Genomic DNA, 22,384 nt, shown 5'->3' on the forward strand with positions numbered 1-22,384 from the left:
GCGGAGTCTAAAACACCACGATGCGAAACGGAGTGGTGTTACTCCACAAAGTGCAATCAAACCGTATAATGCACGGCTTCTCATTGTTTAATCCTTACACACACACACACACACATATATATATATACTGTATATCACACTGCACTCATCAGCCTATGTACAACAGTCCAATGCGTTAAAAAATCAACTGTGTTTAATACCAACAATTACTGTTGGCATTAAAACTTACTGGATAACATCAGCAAAGAAATAGCACAGGTAAATAAAAGCCTGACGTGTGCAGTCTAAATAATTCAACAACTTTTCTCCTCGCTGGCTCGAGTAATTTGACCAGACACCCACTCAACACAATTGTTATCACATTCTCCCATAAAATCAAGACCAGAATGTGTTTGGCACATTCGTGGTTTGAGTTTTGAAACAATTCTTGAACAAACAATGAAATTCCTGCAATCAGAAATTTGATTCTCTGCAATAACAAAGAGCAAGAATTACTTTGAGCAGCTTTAAACATAATGATCAAGCAACATTTTAGTTCTTCTGGTCTAATACAGAAACTGGCTGCTTTTTCAGTTTTACTGTTAAAATATTTAAATATAACACTGTGTTAAAATACCCTTTGCTGTATGAGCATTGTCTCCTTTAAAATTTGGTTGTTTCATTGATACCCCAGTGCAAAGTGTATGTGTGTGTGTGTGTGTGTGTGTGTGTGTGTGTGTGTGTGTGTGTGTGTGTGTGTGTGTGTGTGTGTGTGTGTGTGTGTGTGTGTGTGAGACACAGTATATATATATATATATACATTAATTGTTGTTGAATTAAGTTTACATACAATTTGTCCATGTTCAATAAAGCCCTTCTATCAGTCAATCAATCAATCATAAACAATATTTACATTTTAACAGCGTCTGCACGAGGGCATGAGTGTGTGCATACATGAGCTTTTGACAACAGCTTTGAATTAGCAGAAGTTAGCGTGCACGTCGACGTCCACGAAATGCCTTGTAAAGCACTCCAGAGATGTTATTAGGTTACAAAATCCGTGTTTTCAGTTTTAGAAGTGTTTATTTCTCGCTAGCTTTTACATTAAATATGACAAAGAGTTATATTTTCACACAAGCGAAACAGAGTTTGGAGGAAGCTAGACCAACCTGTAAAGTCACCATGCAAACATCCGCAAAATGCCTTGTAAATCACTCCAGAGGTGTTATCAGGTGCCAAAAACACCGTTTTCAGATTTAGAGGTGTTTATTTCTAGCTTGCTTTTACATAATATATGACAAAGAGGTTATATTTAAACACAAACAAATCAGAGTTTGCAGCTAGCTAGACCAGCCAGTGACGTCATGGTGCTGCTCTACTCAGATTGGCTGTCACCCAGAACAGAATGAAACAGAATGTGACTTTTTTTAACCTCTTAAGATACCTCTTAAAATAGGTCAAGGTTAGCCATCTTTGAACTTGCCCAAGCTCTGTGTCCCAAAACAGTTCCCTGTGAATTTGAAGACTCTGGCAGTAACAGGACTGAACTTATGCTAAACACAGACCAACGGACAGACAGATGAACGGATGGACGGACAGACGCAAGGTCTTCGCAATAATCAATGGCCATATTTGATGGCCTCGGGTGAAAACAGCAAATGGCTTCTTCTGAAAGCAGAATTTGGCCAAACATTTCAATCTCTACTGACTTTAAGACACTCCAGGAATAACGGAAAGAAGGCAAGATTCAGTGAAGGCCTTAATGTTCCAGCTGTATGCAAAGTCGAAGCTTCATATTTTTTTTATCTTCCTTTGTAACTTGCAAACAAAACTTTGTCTTTTGTACTTTCTTTGCTTGATCTTTCCTGCAGCTGAGACTGGTCTCATCAAATCAACTTTTGTTTGGATCATTCAGTTTTTTAGCTGCTGCATGACCAACATGGTTTCTCACAATAGCACTCGCATCTGTAAATGAAGACCAGGTTTGGGGCCAAAACAACAAACTAGCTCATAGGTATCCACAGCTGAACTACACATGCTAGCTCCTTGTCTTTTGTTCTTTGTAATATATTTTTATTGCTAAACAAAATATAGCCACAATGAAGCTTCAAGCTGTCAGTGATAGAGCCACTATAGGCTCCGTGCATGGAAGTTGTTACTGATCCTACAAGTCGCTGAGAAGAGGCAACTCTCAGTCACTTTCTGCACTGTACAGCAACACAGTGTGACATGATGAGAATTTTTAAAGTTGACACTGCTGTTTTGTGCTCATCACCCTGTTATTTTATCTTGTCACCTTATGGCTGTGGAGGTACTGTATCCATCCATACATATTCTAAACCCACTTATTCCAGTTAAGGGTCATATGGGGGCTCAAACCTATTTTTGTGATCATTGGGTGAGAGGCAGGGTACATCCTGGATAGGCTGGACCTACACATATTGATGAACACATTCACACGTGAAGGAAGCCAAAGCACCCATGGAACCCAGGCAAACACAGGGAGAACATGTAGAAATTACACAGAAAGGAGGAGCTCGAAAGTGAACCCAGGACCTTCTAGCTGTAAGGCAACAGAGCTCACCACTAATCCACTGTCTTGCTGTGAATATAAGACTGTAATTTTCTTCAAAATACATCTGCAAAAATGGGGTTGTCTTATACTGAGAGCCTAGAATATTACATGCCAATACACCTTCCACATGAGGTACTGGTAAAATGTGTGGTCCCTGGGTTTTAAATGCCCACCCCTTTTACCTAAGATTGTTATTCACTGTTTATTGTTGTCATAGAAACAAAACTCATAAGTACCACTTTTGTGTGTGTGCGGTTTGGTGGGGGGGGGGGACTTTGCAGCGCCATATAAAAGCTTTTCTGGGAAAAAACCTATATGATATGAAGCATCTGCATCTAAGCAGTTCTTATACAACCTTTAACTTCAAAGCAATAGATACAGAAGAGTCAACAAACAACTCCCAAGCAGCCAAGAAATATAGTCTCATAATGTAGTACTAAAAGTGGCTGTTTCCAAGTAAGACTGACAGGTGAGTGTGTCAATATATGGCTAAAAAAAACCCACAAGGGAGTGGTCACAATATGTGCTTTTATTAGCATTATTTTCAAATAAAACCTTTTAGTCTGAAAAAATTATTTTCCCAAAAATATGCCTTGAAAAGTGTGGGTGTCTTATAATCATGTTTATTTTAGAATGGAAACAATAGATTAAGCTGCTTGGTCTACTGCCACTGTGACCAGGACATGGATACGTGGCAGAAAATGAATGAATACAGGAAATGAATGAAGATTAATGCCTTTGAGAGTTTTCAATCTGTCTAAATTAGAGATAATCTGATTTTAAATTTCTGTAACAAAGATGGTCTGGTTCTACAGAGCTTCAATGAGATTTTAAAGTAAATACCAGCTGTTGTTGAAGTTGTTTGAAATGGCTCCAAAACAAATTTGAGAAGCTGGTTTTGACTTTTTAAAAGCAGCCATTAATTAGGGTTATAATGGTAACAATGTTACAAAGAGGTTCAGGAAGTTTCAGATATATTATGTTCAAAACCTGCGAAATGGATTCATGTCATGGAACTAACTGTACAAATTCCTCCTTCTGTAATAACTGACACTTTGCTTTAGCCTTATTAAGAGGAATTATCATCTGCTAAATATTTATTTAGTTGAAAAAGTGCACTTGGTACAGATAAAGACATGTAATAACTTACTAATGCTATTACGGCTGCATGTTAAACCAATAAAAAGCTGATTTTTGGGGTTCCATCCACAGATGGCACATTACTTCCTTGTAAAGTAAATGTTTCCCCTACTTTTCCCACACACAATATGTGATGAAAGCCAGTTATGATGTTGTTGACTGGCGCAAACAAAACCAAACCACAGGCCTTTGCAGAATTCTGAGCCTCCACTGAGTAACAAGTCTTTCTGCAGCAGTTCTCGGCAGAGGCGTCGACTTCAAACTTATTCAGTCTGAGGAGTACCAAGAGCGCACGCTGCAGATTACGCAGGTCTACATCTTACAAGTGTTGGGCGTACGAAGCGGGATGCACGAACGACGACGGCGGTTTGCCTTTGAGTGCACAAGTGTAAAGGTGTCGCTGAAGCGAGAGAAGAGTTTCACTGAACTCACCGTTAGGTGCTGGAAGAGCCACGCTCTCATGATGTTGGTGGCCACCTTTGGGAAGATCCCCCTCTTCTTGTTGCGTTTCTTCTCCTTATCCGGGTCATCGTCGTCCCCTGTGCTTGGTGAAGCCACGCTGTTGTCCAGGCCGTCGCCTGTCACATGATAAGAAACAGGAAGAGACGGCGGAGATCAGACACACAGTTTGTTTACTTCCACAATTCGCCGCGCCTCGGCGTTCAAAAGGAATAAATACGATTTTGGAGGAATTCTGAAGGGCTTTGTATGCATAGATGGAGGGGTATAGAGACACAACAATGGCAAGCAAAGAAAAGATGGAAAACAGCGTAAATGCATTCATTTTTAATACATTTATAAATATCCCTGCCTTTCATTTTTCTCCCCTTGCCACTTCAAAACATGGTAAGTGCTCGCATCTTTCCACGAGAAAGCGCGGGGAGAAGGGGAGCACAAAAGGACTTGTAAGGTCGCATCCCCCCCCCCACTCTGCCATCCAAGCCCACCCAGAATTGAAAATGACAGAGAGATTTAGTCTTTATTATCCTGAGGGGAAAATAGTTATTGAAGTGACGCCCCGGTGCATTCTGCCATTTTACCTGAGGTGGAAAGAGTAACACAGCACAACAAAAGCGGAGGTGGTGAGGAGAGGGGTGGGGTGGCAAATAAAAGGAAAAAAGGCACAAACAGCACTAACAAAGCTAGCTGCTTTTCATAACAATGGCATCACGGCTGCTTACAGCAACCTGTAGGGCTTTGATAAGGCGCTATTAAGGCCAGTTAAAGTCACCTATGGGGAACACTCAGGCGGCTTAGAGGGTTTGGAGGAAAAAACGCTCTGTGGACCTTTTCTCTGCCTTCATACCCAACATGAACCCAGATGCACACACACACACACACACACACACACACACACACACACACACACACACACACACACACACACACACACACACACACACACACACCGCATATTCAGAACTACCCAATTACTTTCACACTTTCTGGGGGTTTTCCCATCTATGGCGGCGTAAAGCCAAATTATTATTATCATTATTCAAAAAATGTGAGCTCACCGTCATTGAAAGCATCAATTGTAAAAGGAACATGATGCGAGGTAAACAAGTGGCAACCTCATCGCGAGAAATTTCATTGGTTGATAACTGACTTTTGTCCCGCGTCTTCTCTCTCACAGCTCGAAAAAAGAAGAAGTGCTGAAGCAGTGCATAGAATTGGATCCAGTTATTTATTGATTACACACAAAGCAGTTCTAAAGCTCAGAGGTCTAGTCGCTGTGGCTACAGGAGATAACTGCATTCAAGTGGGCCTGCGCTACACTAACTTACAGAGCACAGCACCCTGCACCTAGCTAAACCCTAAGCCCCTGATTCATTGATAATTAATGGGGATGTTGGCACTAATCCGTTTGGAGATGACTTTTTTCCAGCCTGCCACATCAATGGAATAATCAAGGGTCTAAAACCCAGGCCTTTGCTCCCCATTACCTCAGGCAAAAGAATTCCTGAAAGCATGCCTAGAGGGCACCTGAATTATATACACCATTAGCAGAGAGAGAGCCTCACAACCATCCGTACCAAACGACATTCTTGGCATCAAACTCTGTCTGACTGTTCTGGCAGAAGGAGATACATATGCAAACATACTGCAGGCTTGTTAATGAACCTTGTATGGAGAAGGAGGTGATGCTGAGGAAGAAGGGGGAGGGGTAAAACACAGGCTGGACCGTAAACGCAACTCGCTGCAAACCAGGAGTGCACGTATAGTAGGTCAGTGGTTGGCACAGCTAACCTAAATGTTATCTTTGATAACCGCTAATCTGCGAACTGAAATGACAACAGAAAATGATAAACTGCTAATCTGCTAAAACATTTCACTGAAGCCATGCTAACTGTTAACCATTCGCTTTTGTTACATGAATTTAGCTTTGGCGTGGATTTTATGAGGCTAAAACCCTGAGAAACAGATCTAATGGGCAGGGGTGGAGCCACACTCTCACGAGCGCCACTAGCTTAGCTTATGACTTATGACTTAAAAGTGGACGCTCTCATTATGGCCAAACAACTGTCCAGTTTCGGGGGATTCTGTGTTAGTACGCGCCTGCAGCTGACGTGCTTGATGAATTCCTGCGCAGAAAGTAGTCCCTAGATAATTGTGATATATTCTTGAGATAATGAGTATATCTCATCTAAATCAATTCTAAAATTTACCAACTGAAGTTTTAAGAGTGGCTGTAATAAATATTTCCGAAATTTAAAGTTTAGGAGCAACTTCACCTGTTATCTCTCAAGCACATTGTAAACATTGACACAATGGAGTTTGATGCAGAAGAGTTCAGAAAGATACGATTGGAATGGTTTGATGACCGTTTACAGTTGGCGATGAAGGACTTGGGTGTTAACTTCGTGTTAAAGTCAGAACAAGAAGCTGCACTGAAAGAGATCTATCTGGGAAAGAGACATATTCTATGTGTTGTCGCTCCAATGAGAGTGGCATGCTGGGCAGGGTGGTGATGGTAGTCCGGCGAGCTCAATCTGTGGGCGCGAGCTATCCCACAATGCTAAAATAGCAGGGATGTTGGTCCAATGAGAGTAGCACTCTGAGCAGGGTGGGGTGGAGCCTGAAATTGTTAGTGATGAGGGGTCTGATTCATTGCAATTGGACGAGCCGCTAGGCAGATAATATTATCTCTGATATTAAAATAATAATAATAATTTTCATACTAGTAGTAAGCAACTCTTTCTATCATGAACACTAATGTAAAAAGTCATATTTTTCAAGTAAAATATTCTTCTTCTTTTTTTGTAAACCATATCTTTCATAATCTCCAGTGAATTTTTTTACAGACTGGACAAGAATTTCCAATCTATAATAGTATTGTGCAACTCATAGAGGTTTAGCCTACTTCTACGGACAGATCATACAGTGTAAAAATGATTATTGTTGAACACAGTTAGATATGTTCAGCTTTTTTTTCAGTGGAACATAATGACTAAGAAATTGTGGCAAACATCAGACTGAAAAAGTTTTCTTGTATTTTCTTTCTTCATTTTGTAACACTTTTTTCCTTTGTATTCTTTTTTCCTTTGTATTCTTTTTTTCTTCATAAATTCTTTCTTTGCATCTTTTCTCTTAGCCCTGGGACAGACTGGTGTTCTGTCCAGAGTGCAGACCACCTCACGCCCTATGACTGCTGGGATAGGCTCCAGCCCCTTCGTGACCCTTAACTGGAGTAAGCGGGTATACATCCCCTGGCAATAATTATGGAATCACCGGCCTCGGAGGATGTTCATTCAGTTGTTTAATTTTGTAGAAAAAAAGCAGATCACAGACATGACACAAAACTAAAGTCATTTCAAATGGCAACTTTCTGGCTTTAAGAAACACTATAAGAAATCAGTAACTGTTACTTTTTAGACCAAGCAGAGGGAAAAAAAAAATATAGAATCACTCAATTCTGAGGAATAAATTATGGAATCACCCTGTAAATTTTCATCCCCAAAACTAACACCTGCATCAAATCAGATCTGCTCGTTAGTCTGCATCTAAAAAGGAGTGATCACACCTTGGAGAGCTGTTGCACCAAGTGGACTGACATGAATCATGGCTCCAACACGAGAGATGTCAATTGAAACAAAGGAGAGGATTATCAAACTCTTAAAAGAGGGTAAATCATCACGCAATGCTGCAAAAGATGTTGGTTGTTCACAGTTAGCTGTGTCTAAACTCTGGACCAAATACAAACAACATGGGAAGGTTGTTAAAGGCAAACATACTGGTAGACCAAGGAAGACATCAAAGCGTCAAGACAGAAAAACTTAAAGCAATATGTCTCAAAAATCAAAAATGCACAACAAAACAAATGAGGAACGAATGGGAGGAAACTGGAGTCAACGTCTGTGACCGAACTGTAAGAAACTGCCTAAAGGAAATGGGATTTACATACAGAAAAGCTAAACGAAAGCCATCATTAACACCTAAACAGAAAAAAAAAACAAGGTTACAATGGGCTAAGGAAAAGCAATCATGGACTGTGGATGACTGGATGAAAGTCATACTCAGTGATGAATCTGGAATCTGCATTGGGCAAGGTGATGATGCTGGAACTTTTGTTTGGTGTCGTTCCAATGAGATTTATAAAGATGACTGCCTGAAGAGAACATGTAAATTTCCACAGTCATTGATGATATGGGGCTGCATGTCAGGTAAAGGCACTGGGGAGATGGCTGTCATTACATCATCAATAAATGCACAAGTTTACATTGATATTTTGGACACTTTTCTTATCCCATCAATTGAAAGGATGTTTGGGGATGATGAAATCATTTTTCAAGATGATAATGCATCTTGCCATAGAGCAAAAACTGTGAAAACATTCCTTGCAAAAAGATACATAGGGTCAATGTCATGGCCTGCAAATAGTCCAGATCTTAATCCAATTGAAAATCTTTGGTGGAAGTTGAAGAAAATGGTCCATGACAAGGCTCCAACCTGCAAAGCTGATCTGGCAACAGCAGTCAGAGAAAGTTGGAGCCAGATTGATGAAGAGTACTGTTTGTCACTCATTAAGTCCATGCCTCAGAGACTGCAAGCTGTTATAAAAGCCAGAGGTGGTGCAACAAAATACTAGTGATGTGTTGGAGTGTTCTTTTGTTTTTCATGATTCCATAATTTTTTCCTCAGAATTGAGTGATTCCATATTTTTTTTCCCTCTGCTTGGTCTAAAAAAGTAACCGTTACTGACTGCCACAATTTTTTTTCTTGATTTCTTATAGTGTTTCTTAAAGCCAGAAAGTTGCCATTTGAAATGACTTTAGTTTTGTGTCATGTCAGTGATCTGATTTTTTTCTACAAAATTAAACAACTGAATGAACATCCTCCGAGGCCGGTGATTCCATAATTTTTGCCAGGAGTTGTAGAAAATGGAGGGATGGCTCATTTCTCTTATTTTTGGCTGAATCCAGCCGTGCTAAAGAGCTGAAATTTTAGTATGTTGCACTGTAAACAAGGAGGTTCCTGGTTCCACATGCTAAGATCAGATGATGATCAAGATGTAGATGTGTTTTCATTCAACATGCATTTTACTCATGGTACAGAAGTATTAATAGAATAAGAAATATAAGATAAGACTTTACTGACCTCACAGTGGAGAAATTCACGTTATGTCAGCTCTTAATAAACACACAAGATGAGTGAGAGTAGAAGAAAATGTGCATCAAACAGCGTGTGCAACATAAGCAATAATAATCTTGTAACAATACAATAAAATAAGAAATGAGGTAGAAATAAAATATATATACGAGGGCAGTCAATAAGTATAGGTCCTTTTATTTTTTTTCAAAAACTATATGGATTTCATTCATATGTTTTTACGTCAGACATGCTTGAACCCTCATGCACATGCGTGAGTTTTTCCACGCCTGTCAGTGACGTCATTCGCCTGTGAGCACTCCTTGTGGGAGGAGTCGTCCAGCCCCTCGTCGGAATTCCTTTGTATGAGAAGTTGCTGAGAGATTGGGGCTTTGTTTGATCAAAATTTTTTCTAAACCTGTGAGGCACATCGAAGTGGACAAGGTTTGAAAAATTAAGCTGGTTTTCGGTGAAAATTTTAATGGCTGATGAGAGATTTTGAGGTGATACTGTCGCTTTAAGGACTTCCCACGGAGCGGGACATCGCGCAGCACTCCCAGGCGCCGTCGTCAGCCTGTTTCAAGCTGAAAACCTCCACATTTCAGGCTCTATTGATCCAGGACGTCGTGAGAGAACAGAGAAGTTTCAGAAGAAGTCGATTTCAGCATTTTATCCGGATATTCCACTGTTAAAGGAGATTTTTTTAATGAAAGACGCAGCCGGTGCGGTGCGGCGGCACAGGAAAAACACCTCCGTGTTGATAACCATTTGTAAAATCCAGGCGGCTTTTGATGGCTTTCAGTGGAGTGAGTATATGAGAAATTGTTGACGTCACATGAAGCATGTCTGATGTAAAAACATATGAATGAAATCCATATAGTTTTTGAAAAAAATAAAAAGGACCTATACTTTATTGACAGACCTCGTATGAGCCATATGCTGGCATGCATCAAAAAAAATGTGCATACACAAAAATTTTCGATGAACTCGGCGTGCTTTTAACTTATACAAAACTTACCCATAACTTATTAGACGTACACCAGTGTATTCTGCGTATTTTTAATACGTCAGCATACGCAGCCTAAATCAGTTGCACGGGCTGGTGCTGCAATCAGACAGGCAGATCACTGTGGCCTTATAGCTGTCTGTATGGTTACATATAGTGACATTGATGATTCTTTTTCATGCATTTCTGAGGGTTCAAGCATGTCTGACGTAAAAACATATGAATGAAATCCATATAGTTTTGAAAAAAATACAAAGGACCTATACTTTATTGACAGACCTCATACATACGAGGGCTGTCAATAAAGAACCCTCGTGCGCATGCGTGAGTTTTTCTACGCCTGTCGGTGACGTCATTCGCCTATGAGCACTCCTTGTGGGAGGAGGTCGTCCAGCCCCTCGTCGGAATTCCTTTGTCTGAGAAGTGGAATATCCGGATAAAATGGATAAAATGCTGAAACCGACTTCTTCTGAAACTTCTCTGTTCTCTCACGACGTCCTGGATCAGTAGAGCCTGAAATGTGGAGGTTTTCAGCTTGAACAGGCTGACGACGGCGGCTGAGAGCGCTGAGCGACGTCTCGCATCGTGGGAAGTCCTTAAAGCGACAGAATCACCTCAAAATCTCTCATCAGCCGTTAAAATTTTCACTGAAAACCAGCTTAATTTTTCGAACCGTGTCCACTTCGATGTGTCTCACAGGTTTAGAAAAAATTTTGATCAAACAAAGCGCCAGTCTCTCAGCAACTTCTCAGACAAAGGAATTCCGACGAGGGGCTGGACGACTCCTCCCACAAGGAGTGCTCACAGGCGAATGACGTCACCGACAGGCATGGAAAAACTCACGCATGCGCACGAGGGTTCAAGCATGTCTGACGTAAAAACATATGAATGAAATCCATATAGTTTTTGAAAAAAATAAAAAGGACCGTTACTTTATTGACAGCCCTTGTATATACTAAGTATATATGCATATATAAACATGATGGGAATTAAAAAGTAGGAGCATCTTAATATATTACACATATTAATTAATTAACAATAATAATAATAATAATTAATTAATTAATTAATTTTATTAAGGTACAGTAATTAATGCATTTAATATTATTTGAGCTCCTGCTCCTTGAGGTGATGCTTGTTGCCATCGTGCGATGTGTCAATTTTACTTACTGGATTTGTGAACAAGCTCCAACTGATGGTTCAACTTTATTAAAAAGAACATTAAACAATTTAAAATATTGTGTCCAGGTTGTACCCTGTTCCAGCCCCCTGCGACCCAATCTTGGATAGTCTGTTGAAGATGACAGCGTAATCGATTGTTAACAGTTGTCAAAGTTAGCTGAAACGCTAATCCACTTATGAAAATGTTAGCTTCGCTAATTAGCTGTTAGCTGATTCGCTGATCTGCGCCCACCACTGCTAACGGAGGTAGCGGGTTATCAGATTAGCAGATTAGTGTCCCAAAACAAAAAGGTCAACAGCTGGAATTGTGAAACCGTGACACGGGCAGAAGTGCCTTTGAGCATGTTGCTAAGTTTAATGCTTACAGTGCACGATGATCGCCATCTCCACCTCTGTGACTAAAAACACACGTTACAAGTTTCAGTTACATCATTAGCTTAACATGGGCTTAACGAGAGCATTTTGACTGCCTAATGTTTCAGGGATAAAACGCGGCCAACCGTGTCTCTCTTTCTCTCCCTCTTTTATTTCTGTCTGTGTCTCTCTGCCTGATGGAAAAGAGGGGCGAGCTGAGCCGCGGCTCTGTAATCTAAGACCAGATTTTCATTGGAAGCAAATGCTTTCAATCCATTGTAAAGACTGGCTCATGTTCAGCAAAGCCTACAATAACAAACCCAGAGGCTCGTCCCGTGCGAGTCAGGAAAGCAGAAGCAAAAGGGCCGGGCACCAGAGCTGTGTGCGCCATGTGAGCAAGTGAGCGCGTGTGAATGAATGAGAGCGCGCGTGAATAAGTGATTCCGTATGAACGTGAGCTGGCCTGCTCAGGAAGAGCAAAAAGGGAGAAAAGGGGACAAGAGAAAGGTCAGAAGAAGTCATCAAAGTGTGGATTTTCACAGAAAAAAAATTTTTCTGCGACTGTTTTGAGCGCGCTGCTGTAATCCTATCGGATCACTTTGGAGCTTCATTAAATCTGCTGACCGGCAGAGGCGGAGCAGATGTCATGTGACCACCTCTGTCTGTCTGAAGACAGGATATGTGGGAAGTGATGACGGAGATTTGAATTTTGTGGGCAGAAGATCCTCAGGAAGGAGTTCATCACATGATGGCGATGATCTGATTCTGCCTTCATATTTTTTCCTTTTATTTTTCTAAAGGTCCAGCCGGGTGGACTGGGACACCGCAGATGAAGTGTCTCATCCAAAGACACAGAGAGGTAGCTTGAATCCAGGTCTACATATTATTAGTCCAAACTCCTGCTCTGTTCTTCGGGCAGAAGAAATAAAGGACGTTTGCAGTGCAGGAATTGTTCATTCAACAGTCACATGTTCTGTACTTAAGATAACAAATAAGAAATTGATAACTGAAGCTGACACTGACTAGAGGGTGTGTGACTCAGCCAAAGGCCAACAATCTCCCACACTTGGATCTTCAGAACTGGACTGATATGAATCTGTGGCCAGTCTTGCAACACACACAAGCTTTTATTAAGATGTGTGCATCAGTTTTTATTAGTTACTGACAAACGTGGTAACGGATGCCCAATTTTTGTAATGTAATGGGTCCTACTCCTTATTTCCACCTAGTTTCATAAAAATCAGTTCATCAATTTTGGAGTAATCACAGACAAACTGCAGTTAAACAAAAGTAATATTAGCACCAGGGAGAAAGTATATCTAAAGGGCTGCAACAAACGATTATTTGGATCATCGATGAATCTGATGGGGTTTCAACATGATTAATCGATTAATCGGATTAGCAGGGAATTTTTTAAAAATGTGCCAGGGAAACAATTTTTCTCTCCTTCCATTACTTTATTTAACAACAGAACATTATTTGAAAATTTAAAATACTTGAAAATCAACAAATTGTCAAATGTCCCTTGACTGAAATATAAAATAATAAAGAATAAAACAGTTTATAATAAAGAACAAAAATAATTATTTCAAATGACATTGTTTTATCAAAGTGCTGAGTTGCCATAAAACAACATTGAAACATATCAATGTTATAAAATATATGGTGAAAAAAGATGTATTTTTGTTGCTGCAAATGAGCAATTAGCATAACCAGTTAACCATAAAACCTAAATCAAAAACTGTAGCCTGACTCATTATATGTGCAACATTCTCTGTATAACTTGTAAACTATGTGGTCATTTCACAATGACACATGTGACTCATGTCTCGTTCTCTAAAATTGTATTGTAGCATTATTAGTTATTATTACTATTAATATTGTTGCTATTATTATTGATATATAAATAGAAATGAATTAAAAAATATTATAATTTGTAATACATTCGACTCTTTTATGACAACAACACAGAGCTATTAATTATTATACAGAAAACAAATGCACAAACATGCTGAAATGCCAGCAGCTTAATGCTAACTTTAACACTGAAAATGACACTGAAAATGACATGCTAACACGTTAAATTCAGTGTTTAGCATAAAATGCATCTATCAACTGTTTCAGAAGACCATAACAGGTCAGTTTAACATAAAAAGGTAAATATTCCTCACAGACATATTAGACACATACTCTTTAGGGTTTTAGTGGGGGAAAAAATTAAGGTAAAGTGAAAAAAAAACAAATGAAACCAACGAAGCAGCAGCTCGAAGCACTCCATTGGTTCAAGATTCAAAGCAAAGCTCGGTTGATTATATGGAAGAAACAAAACATCTGCGGTAAAACAAAATTATTTAGCAACTAATCGATGACTAAATTAGTTGACAACTATTTTAATAATCGATTTAAATCGATTAATATATATATATATATATATATATTATATATATATATATATATATATATATATATATATATATATATAATATTCAGAGCCTTTAGTTGTAAATAAATCTGTATTTACTTTCAACTTTCAACAAAATGGATAAAAATTACATTGTGCTAAAAAATGTTTATAAAATATCTTTATTTTTTGCAGTATATCACAAACTGACAGGTAATTTTACTGCTGGAAATCTGGCAATTGATGGGGTTTCCATGGCAGATATAGTAGTATCGCTTTGTGACATCTTGCGTACAACATAAATGAAGAAATGCATGTTCCCAAGGCTGAAATTGCATGCTGAATTGATGGAAACTGGGAAATCCAGAATTTCTGACTAAAGCAAAGGGGGAAAAATGTATATTTAGAGTCTTCCCATTGACTCACTGTGGCAAACCAAGAAAACATTAACTGCTAACAACAAATAACACAGCCGACCTGTGTGAGAGCTGATGTTCCATCAGTTATCCAGCAAAATTTTCTTGTCAAATGGGTTTTTGGTTTGTTTGTTTTTTTGGCACTTTACTCACAACTGTGGGTCTGCCATATTTGCATCAGTTCCATGATACCAACACTCGCACATGTAGCGTTGCAGTGTCACTGAGAATGTGTCATGGCATCTTGTTAACCCAAGAGGGTCAAACATCTAGATTTTTCCCAGACAAGGAAAATTTTGATAATATTTGCAATATTAAATTGTGAATCCTTTATTGAATACTAAAAAAAAATTATCATGGCATTAAAGAAAATTCTTTTATGACTGAAACTGGGAAAAAAAAAAAAATTGTAAAGGAACTACACTGTTAAGTCTGACCTATGGACACATACTTTACCTCACAGGGAAGGAAAGGAGGAGGGATGGAAAAGGCCATCAATTTATTGGCATTTCCATTTTCACTGCAATTTGAAACCCAATCACCTCAGCAAGGTCTGGGGCTAATTTCTGCTTTTCTTTAACCCCGGTGAGCCACCGAGAGAAGACTGCGAGGAGGGAGATGCACGAGGAAAAGAGTGAAGCAGGAAAAGTGTTGAAACTGTTTCTGGCAGCCATGTTGGGGAAATGTCAACGGTGTTAGTTCACCCTGCTGCAAGTGAGAGAGAGGGAGAGAGAGGGAATGAGGATAGGAATGTGGGAGGGAGGGAGGAGATGGGGAAAAAGAAAGAAAGAATAAGTGGAAGCTCAAATTCAAGCCACTGACGGAGGTGATGAAGGGGCAGAAAATATGGCTCGGCGCGGGGAAGAAATGCTGCGGTTAGAAACACTGGAGTCAATCAGTGTGTGTGTGGGGGGGGGGGGGGGGGGGGGGGGGGCACAGAGCAAGTTCACTCACCATGTCCACAACACAATTTATTTATTTTATTTGTATATGTTATTTTATTCTGGAGCCAGATTAAGATGGTATTTTCAAACACTAGCAACTTTCTTTCTAATTAGGTCATGACCAGAAGGAGCCTCTCATTCTGACGCTGTTTGAGTGCAAAGGCTCATGGGATTTGTAGACTGTTCATGTTTACTGCGTTACTGAATATTTGCATGTTTACGCTTGTTCTGGCGTTACGAGTGCAGCGGGATGCCGTCCGTGCGCCTGCCTCTCAGACAGAAGGTCCTCGGGTCAATGTTCCATGTACATCTGGAGTTGTGTCAGGAAGGGCATCCGGTGTGAAACTTATGCCAAATCAACATGTGGTTCATACTGGATCCACTCTGGCAACTCTGAGTGAAAACAGGAGCAGCTTAAAGAAAGTAGTGTTGTGTATGTGTTTGTGATAGCGTGCAGTGCATATGTGTAGTTAGTTATGACGACACCGTGTGTGCGCTCACGATGTGCTCAGCGGTTCTCTCAGGGAGAACCAACGTATGGTTCACGAGAGTCACTGCACTTAAAATCAGAGCTGCCCAATACTCTGACCGTTTGGAAAGCCCTCAGACAGATGTTTTAGGAAGAAGATACTGACATAGCAATACAATTCTGCTGCCATGTGGTCGGGGTTGCATGACTTCAGATTCTTTTAAACAGTTATGTCTTGAATGTCGGGTCGAGGTTGACTAACCGCTGATGATGCCATGAATAAAACCACATGCTTTTGGTGACAATCTCGATCCAAACAAAATTAATGTAAATCTATGGCAGAGGGGAAAAAAACAACAGATTTCAACTCAGCAACAACAACACTTTTATGTTTCAAGTTCCATTTAGGTACAAAAGAAAAGAAAGACTGAAATGTCAGGATAAGAGAATATTAAACTTATGCTAAACCCAGCCGGCTTGTGTGCTAAGTTACCTTTTTTCACAAGAAGCACAAGACGTCCATGGCTATTTTATGAAGTCTGTAGACTGGGATATTGGGATAATAGCTGCAATCCCTGCTGTCTGCTGTTTCCCGCTCTTATGTTGCATTCCGTCATAGTTGGAACTCAGAAAAAAGTACCTCTGGCTCGGACTCGTCCAATAGCAGGGCCCTGTCACACTTAGCACAAACGAGCACGAATGAAGCTGAATCAGTGCGAATGGGAAAAAACCCAACTTTGAGGTGCAGTCGGGAGGGACAGACATTCAGACAGCTGTGTACGAATGTTGTATGACCACTTAGAATATGGGCGGATCCCTCCTTGACTGATTCATGCACAACTATATGTATGCATACGATTGCAGTCCAAACGTGGTTGGAACACAGTATGAATACCTAGAATGTTGTCAAATTACAGTAAGCATAAGAAGAATGCCATACGGGTGCAGTTCAATTTGCACCCAAAGTCTGGTTGGAATGCAAGCAAGAGGGGAGGGGGGACCCAGCACTCTCTTCTGCTGTGTTTGTCAAGACGTGTCATTCCTGTCATGTAAACCAGGTACCTCAGATCATGGCAGTACTGTCATGCATGTAAGTGCAGCGATCACATGATGTGAGCTCACGCACGTGCAGCGGGGTGATCAGATGATATGAGGCCACGCACACGCAGCAGGGCACTCAGATGATATAAGCTCACGCATGAGCTGTGGAGCCATCAGATTATATGAGCTCTTGCATGCGCAATGTTGCGATCAGATGATATGAGCTCACACATGAGCTGCGGAGCCATCAGATGATATGAGCTCACGCACGTGCAGCAGACCAATCAGAAGATACAGCCTCACGCCTTCACCCTTTCCAGAAACATCCTGGAGAGGGGATAACACACCGAGCAAGAGGAAGTAGGCGCTGATGTCCTGTCACACCTTGACGACTTAGCCAGTGTAGGCCAATTTATGGAAAATTTGGCCAATTTACGCAAGCTACATTGAATAAGTTATGCAGCCGTCACACCATGACGATTTAACCAGCGTATGCAGACATATCAACAATGCTGCCAATGCTATTATACGGCAGCTAACATGTTTAGTAAGTTCTGTGGTCTTCTGGAACACGTCAAATACGTCTACATATGTCAATGTGCTTTGGAGATAAGTTTGATATAAGTTACACATAGGTTCAAAGAAAGTTACTCATAGGTTAGAAATACGTTTTGGGTACACTAGACATCTCCACGTATTGCGACTTATGAGTAACTTACAAGTAAAGTGTGTCAGCAATCACATAATTTACCTACAACTTATAGCCGACGTATGTAGGACATATGAGGGCTGTCAATAAAGTATAGGTCCTTTTAATTTTTTTCAAAAACTATATGGATTTCATTCATATGTTTTTACGTCAGACATGCTTGAACCCTCGTGCGCATGTGTGAGTTTTTCCACGCCTGTCGGTGACGTCATTCGCCTGTGAGCACTCCTTGTGGGAGGAGTAGTCCAGCCCCTCGTTGGAATTCCTTTGTGTGAGAAGTTGCTGAGAGACTGGCGCTTTGTTTGATTAAAAACTTTTTCTAAACCTGTGAGACACATCGAAGTGGACACGGTTCGAAAAATTAAGCTGGTTTTCGGTGAAAATTTTAACGGCTAATGAGAGATTTTGAGGTGATACTGTCACTTTAAGGACTTCCCACGGAGCGAGACGTCGTGCAGCGCTCCCAGGCGCCATCATCAGCCTGTTTCAAGCTGAAAACCTCCACATTTCAGGCTCTATTGATCCAGGACGTCGTGAGAGAACAGAGAAGTTTCAGAAGAAGTCGGTTTCAGCATTTTATCCGGATATTCCACTGTTAAAGGAGATTTTTTTAATGAAAGACGTGCGGACGGGTCCGCGCGTCGGGATGCAGCCGGCGCGGTGCGGCGGCACAGGAAAAACTCCTCCGTGTTGATAACCATTTGTAAAATCCAGGCGGCTTTTGATGGCTTTCAGTGTAGTGAGTATATGAGAAATTGTTTAACAGCTGGACATGTTCCAACTTGTCCTTAAGGCTTCCAACAGGTGTTTTTCCTGTGGCGGAGCGTCGCAGCGGCTGCGAGCCGACGCTGCAATCCGTCCGCACGTCTTTCATTAAAAAAAATCTCCTTTAACAGTGTAATATCCGGATAAAATGCTGAAACCAACTTCTTCTGAAACTTCTCTGTTCTCTCACGACGTCCTGGATCAATAGAGCCTGAAATGTGGAGGTTTTCAGCTTGAAACAGGCTGACGATGGCGCCTTGGACCGCTGCACGACGTCTCGCTCCGTGGGAAGTCCTTAAAGCGACAGTATCACCTCAAAATCTCTCATCAGCCGTTAAAATTTTCACCGAAAACCAGCTTAATTTTTCGAACCGTGTCCACTTCGATGTGTCTCACAGGTTTAGAAAAAATTTTGATCAAACAAAGCGCCAGTCTCTCAGCAACTTCTCAGACAAAGAAATTCCGACGAGGGGCTGGCGACTCCTCCACAAGGAGTGCTCACAGGCGAATGACGTCACCGACAGGCGTGGAAAAACTCACGCATGCGCACGAGGGTTCAAGCATGTCTGATGTAAAAACATATGAATGAAATCCATATAGTTTTTGAAAAAATAAAAAGGACCTATACTTTATTGACAGACCTCATATGAGCCATATGCTGGCATGCATCAAAAAAAATGTGCATACACAAAAATTTTCGATGAACTCATACTATGACATATACCAGCGTGCTTCGGCGTGCTTTTAACTTATACAAAACTTACCCATAACTTATTAGAAGTACACAGGTGTATTCTGCGTATTTTTAATACGTCAGCATACGCAGGCTAAATCAGTTGCACGGGCTGGTGCTGCAATCAGACAGGCAGATCACTGTGGCCTTATAGCTGTCTGTATGGTTACATATAGTGACATTGATGATTCTTTTTCATGCATTTCTGCCATCTAAAAGCACGATGTTGATGTGTTACCCTTCAACATCCAAAACGTAATGAAAAGTCAAAGGCATAGCTGCATGAGACAGTGCTAAAAGCAAATGGCATCTTCAGTGTGAGAACTAAATGGAGCTTTTTTCTTTCAAGGCAATGACACATAATGACTCTAGAATTCCAAGAATTTCATTTTCATGAGAATGTTCACTGGCTGTGCACTCTCTTCTCCACAAATGGGAAAAAGACCCAAAGCTGGATCATGTCAGTGACATACAGCTGCAGTGGTTTTACACGTTCCTACATTTTTTGAGGTTGTGAATTGTTTGTATGATAGAATGAGACAATGAGGATTTAACACACGTGAACTAAATTTTTGAACTTATTTTCATAGGTGTGACCACAGGAATGACACTGTGTCAAACAAGCAGTTCTTTGGAAGGCTGAGACGTGTAGTATCATTTACACAGTGAGGGAACATCAGCTGCAATATTTTGGCCATGTTTTTCTGTGCGTGATCCAGCCTGTAGGTGCCTCAGCGTTGAGGACCTCAGAAACTGGAGACGGCCAAACGGATGCCCACATTTCACCTGGCAGCAGCAGATAGATGGTTACTGTCCAGATGTGGCGATCGGCCGGTTGTCTGGGCGGTTTCTTTCCAGGACCGGGGGCCATTTCTGTCATGTGGAGGCTGCAGCAATGCGCAACACAGGTGCACGCTCTCAGGCTCGCCCTTCCGAAAAAGATGTTCACTAGCATTTTACCTCTTTTAAACTAAAAATAAGTAAATACGAGGTCTATTAGAAAAGTATCCGACCTTATTATTTTTTTCAAAAACCATATGGATTTGAATCACGTGTGATTACATCAGACATGCTTGAACCCTCGTGGGCATGCGAGAGTTTTTTCACGCCTGTCGGTTACGTCATTCGCCTGTGGGCAGTCTTTGAGTGAGGAGTCGTCCACCTGCTCGTCGATTTTTTTCATTGTTTAGGAATGGCTCAGAGACTGTTGCTTTGTTTGATAAAAAATTTTTCAAAACTGTAAGGCACAACTGAGTGGACACCATTCAATAAATTCAGCTGGTTTTCGGTAAAAATTTTAACGGCTGATGAGAGATTTTGGTCTGGTAGTGTCGCTTTAAGGACGGTCCACGGCGCCTGATGGCGATCTGCGCTTCGAGGCGGCAGCGTCTCGCCGTTTCAAGTTGAAAACTTCCACATTTCAGGCTCTGTTGACGCAGTAAGTCGTCAGAGAACAGAGAACTTTCAGAAGAAGTCGGCATGAGGAGTTTATTCGGACATTCCATTGTTAACGGTCATTTTGTAATGAAAGAACGTGCGGGCAGAGTCGCATGTCGGGCTGGACCCTACCGCGGGGGGTCGCGGCAGGAAAAACACCTCCGTTGGAAATCTTAACGGGCAAGTTGGAACATGCCCAAGCTGTTAAACAATTTCTCAGTTACTCACTTGTTGAAAGCCATTAAAAGCCGCCTGAATTCTACAAATGGTTTTCAACACGGAGGTGTTTTTCCTGTCGCGGCGCACACAGATTTGCCGAGTCGTCACGGAAACGACTCGGCGAATTTGCGCGTACGTCTTTCATTAAAAAAATGTCCTTAAACAGTGGAATGTCCGCATAAATTCCTCATGCCGGCCTCTTCTGAATCTCTCTGTCTCTGTCTCACGATGTCCTGGGTGAATTAAGCCTTAAATTAGATGTTTTCAGCTCGAAACAGGCCGACGACAGCGCCTGGAATCGCTGCAGGACATCCCGCTCCGTGGGAAGTCCTTACACCGACAGAAACACCCCATAATCTCTCATCAGCCGTTAAACTTTTCACAGAAAACCATCTTAATTTCTCGAATAGTGTCCACTCGGATATTCCTCACAGGTCCAGAAAACATTTTGATAAAGCAACGCGCGCCGTCTCGAGCAGCGTGTGAAACAAAGGAATTCAGCCGAGGGCGGGACCACATCTCACTCAAGGCCTGCCCACAGGGAAATGACGTCACCGACACGCGTGAAAAAACTCACGCATGCGCACGAGGGTTCAAGCATGATTGGACCTCGTATACTTTTAGTTTTCTTATTATACAGTTATCAGATATATCCTTAACAATTATACTTAATGTATACTTTGTTTATACTGTTAAAATTCCTAGTATATCTGGCTTAAACTGAAAAGTATAAGTATCCTTGGTATAAACTGAAAACTATACTTGTCTTTGTAGCAGTCAGTGTTGGGCACAGTTCCGCTAATCCTTTAATTATCAAAGATAATGTTTCATTATCTGATTAGCTTTTCAGATCATTTTGAAAACCATCAGCGGACTAATTATCTTCCAATAAATTTTGGTCAGATAATTTTTAGACGGCTAACATTTATAAAATCTGACATCAAAGATTTGAGTGTAGTAGATGGACAGTTCTATCCTCTGCAAACAGAGAGCTAGTTTCAGAAGAAACTAGCTGTTTAGGTTTGTTGTCACTTTTGACGCTACCAGAAGCGATCATGGTGTTAAAACTCAAAATCAGCTTGTTAGTAGTTGCAAATGTACCAGAGACACTACTGTATTGTAGCTTTGATAATTTTGGGGTGGTTTATTGGGAAGTGCACTTTCATAAAAAAGCGTTCACTTGCACTGTGAAATAAAACGACATAATTGTGCATTCAAACATCACTACTCTTACACTTAAGGTGTGCTTACAAATATATTTTAATAAATGAAAAAGTGAACCAATTTAGTCCCAGGAAGTATTGAAATAGTAAACTTACAAGTGCATTACTGTATTTTCCAGTGACAAGGATTACATTACAGCAATGCACAAAAATCCCAAATAAAAGAGTGGATTACACAGAAAAAAAGGTGCAACTTATATTC

The 22,384-nt window shown here is 40.8% G+C and overlaps 1 protein-coding gene and 1 long non-coding RNA gene across 4 annotated transcripts in view; one reads left to right on the forward strand and one right to left on the reverse strand.

The window, feature by feature from the left end:
- The window catches only part of LOC117522921, a 1,044,039-nt gene that overhangs the window by 612,848 nt on the left and 408,807 nt on the right, over positions 1-22,384 (forward strand). The gene's annotated exons all lie outside the window — the stretch shown is intronic.
- Positions 1-22,384, reverse strand: part of LOC117522915 (homeobox protein Meis1) — a 229,014-nt gene that overhangs the window by 95,605 nt on the left and 111,025 nt on the right. For all 3 annotated transcript variants that reach the window (XM_034184342.1, XM_034184341.1, XM_034184340.1), the window contains one exon: positions 4,127-4,272. In XM_034184342.1, the coding sequence (XP_034040233.1) occupies positions 4,127-4,272 (146 nt within the window). The remainder of the gene's footprint in view (positions 1-4,126; positions 4,273-22,384) is intronic.

Source organism: Thalassophryne amazonica, chromosome 13 (assembly GCF_902500255.1).
Source record: "Thalassophryne amazonica chromosome 13, fThaAma1.1, whole genome shotgun sequence".
Taxonomy (NCBI): Eukaryota; Metazoa; Chordata; class Actinopteri; order Batrachoidiformes; family Batrachoididae; genus Thalassophryne; species Thalassophryne amazonica.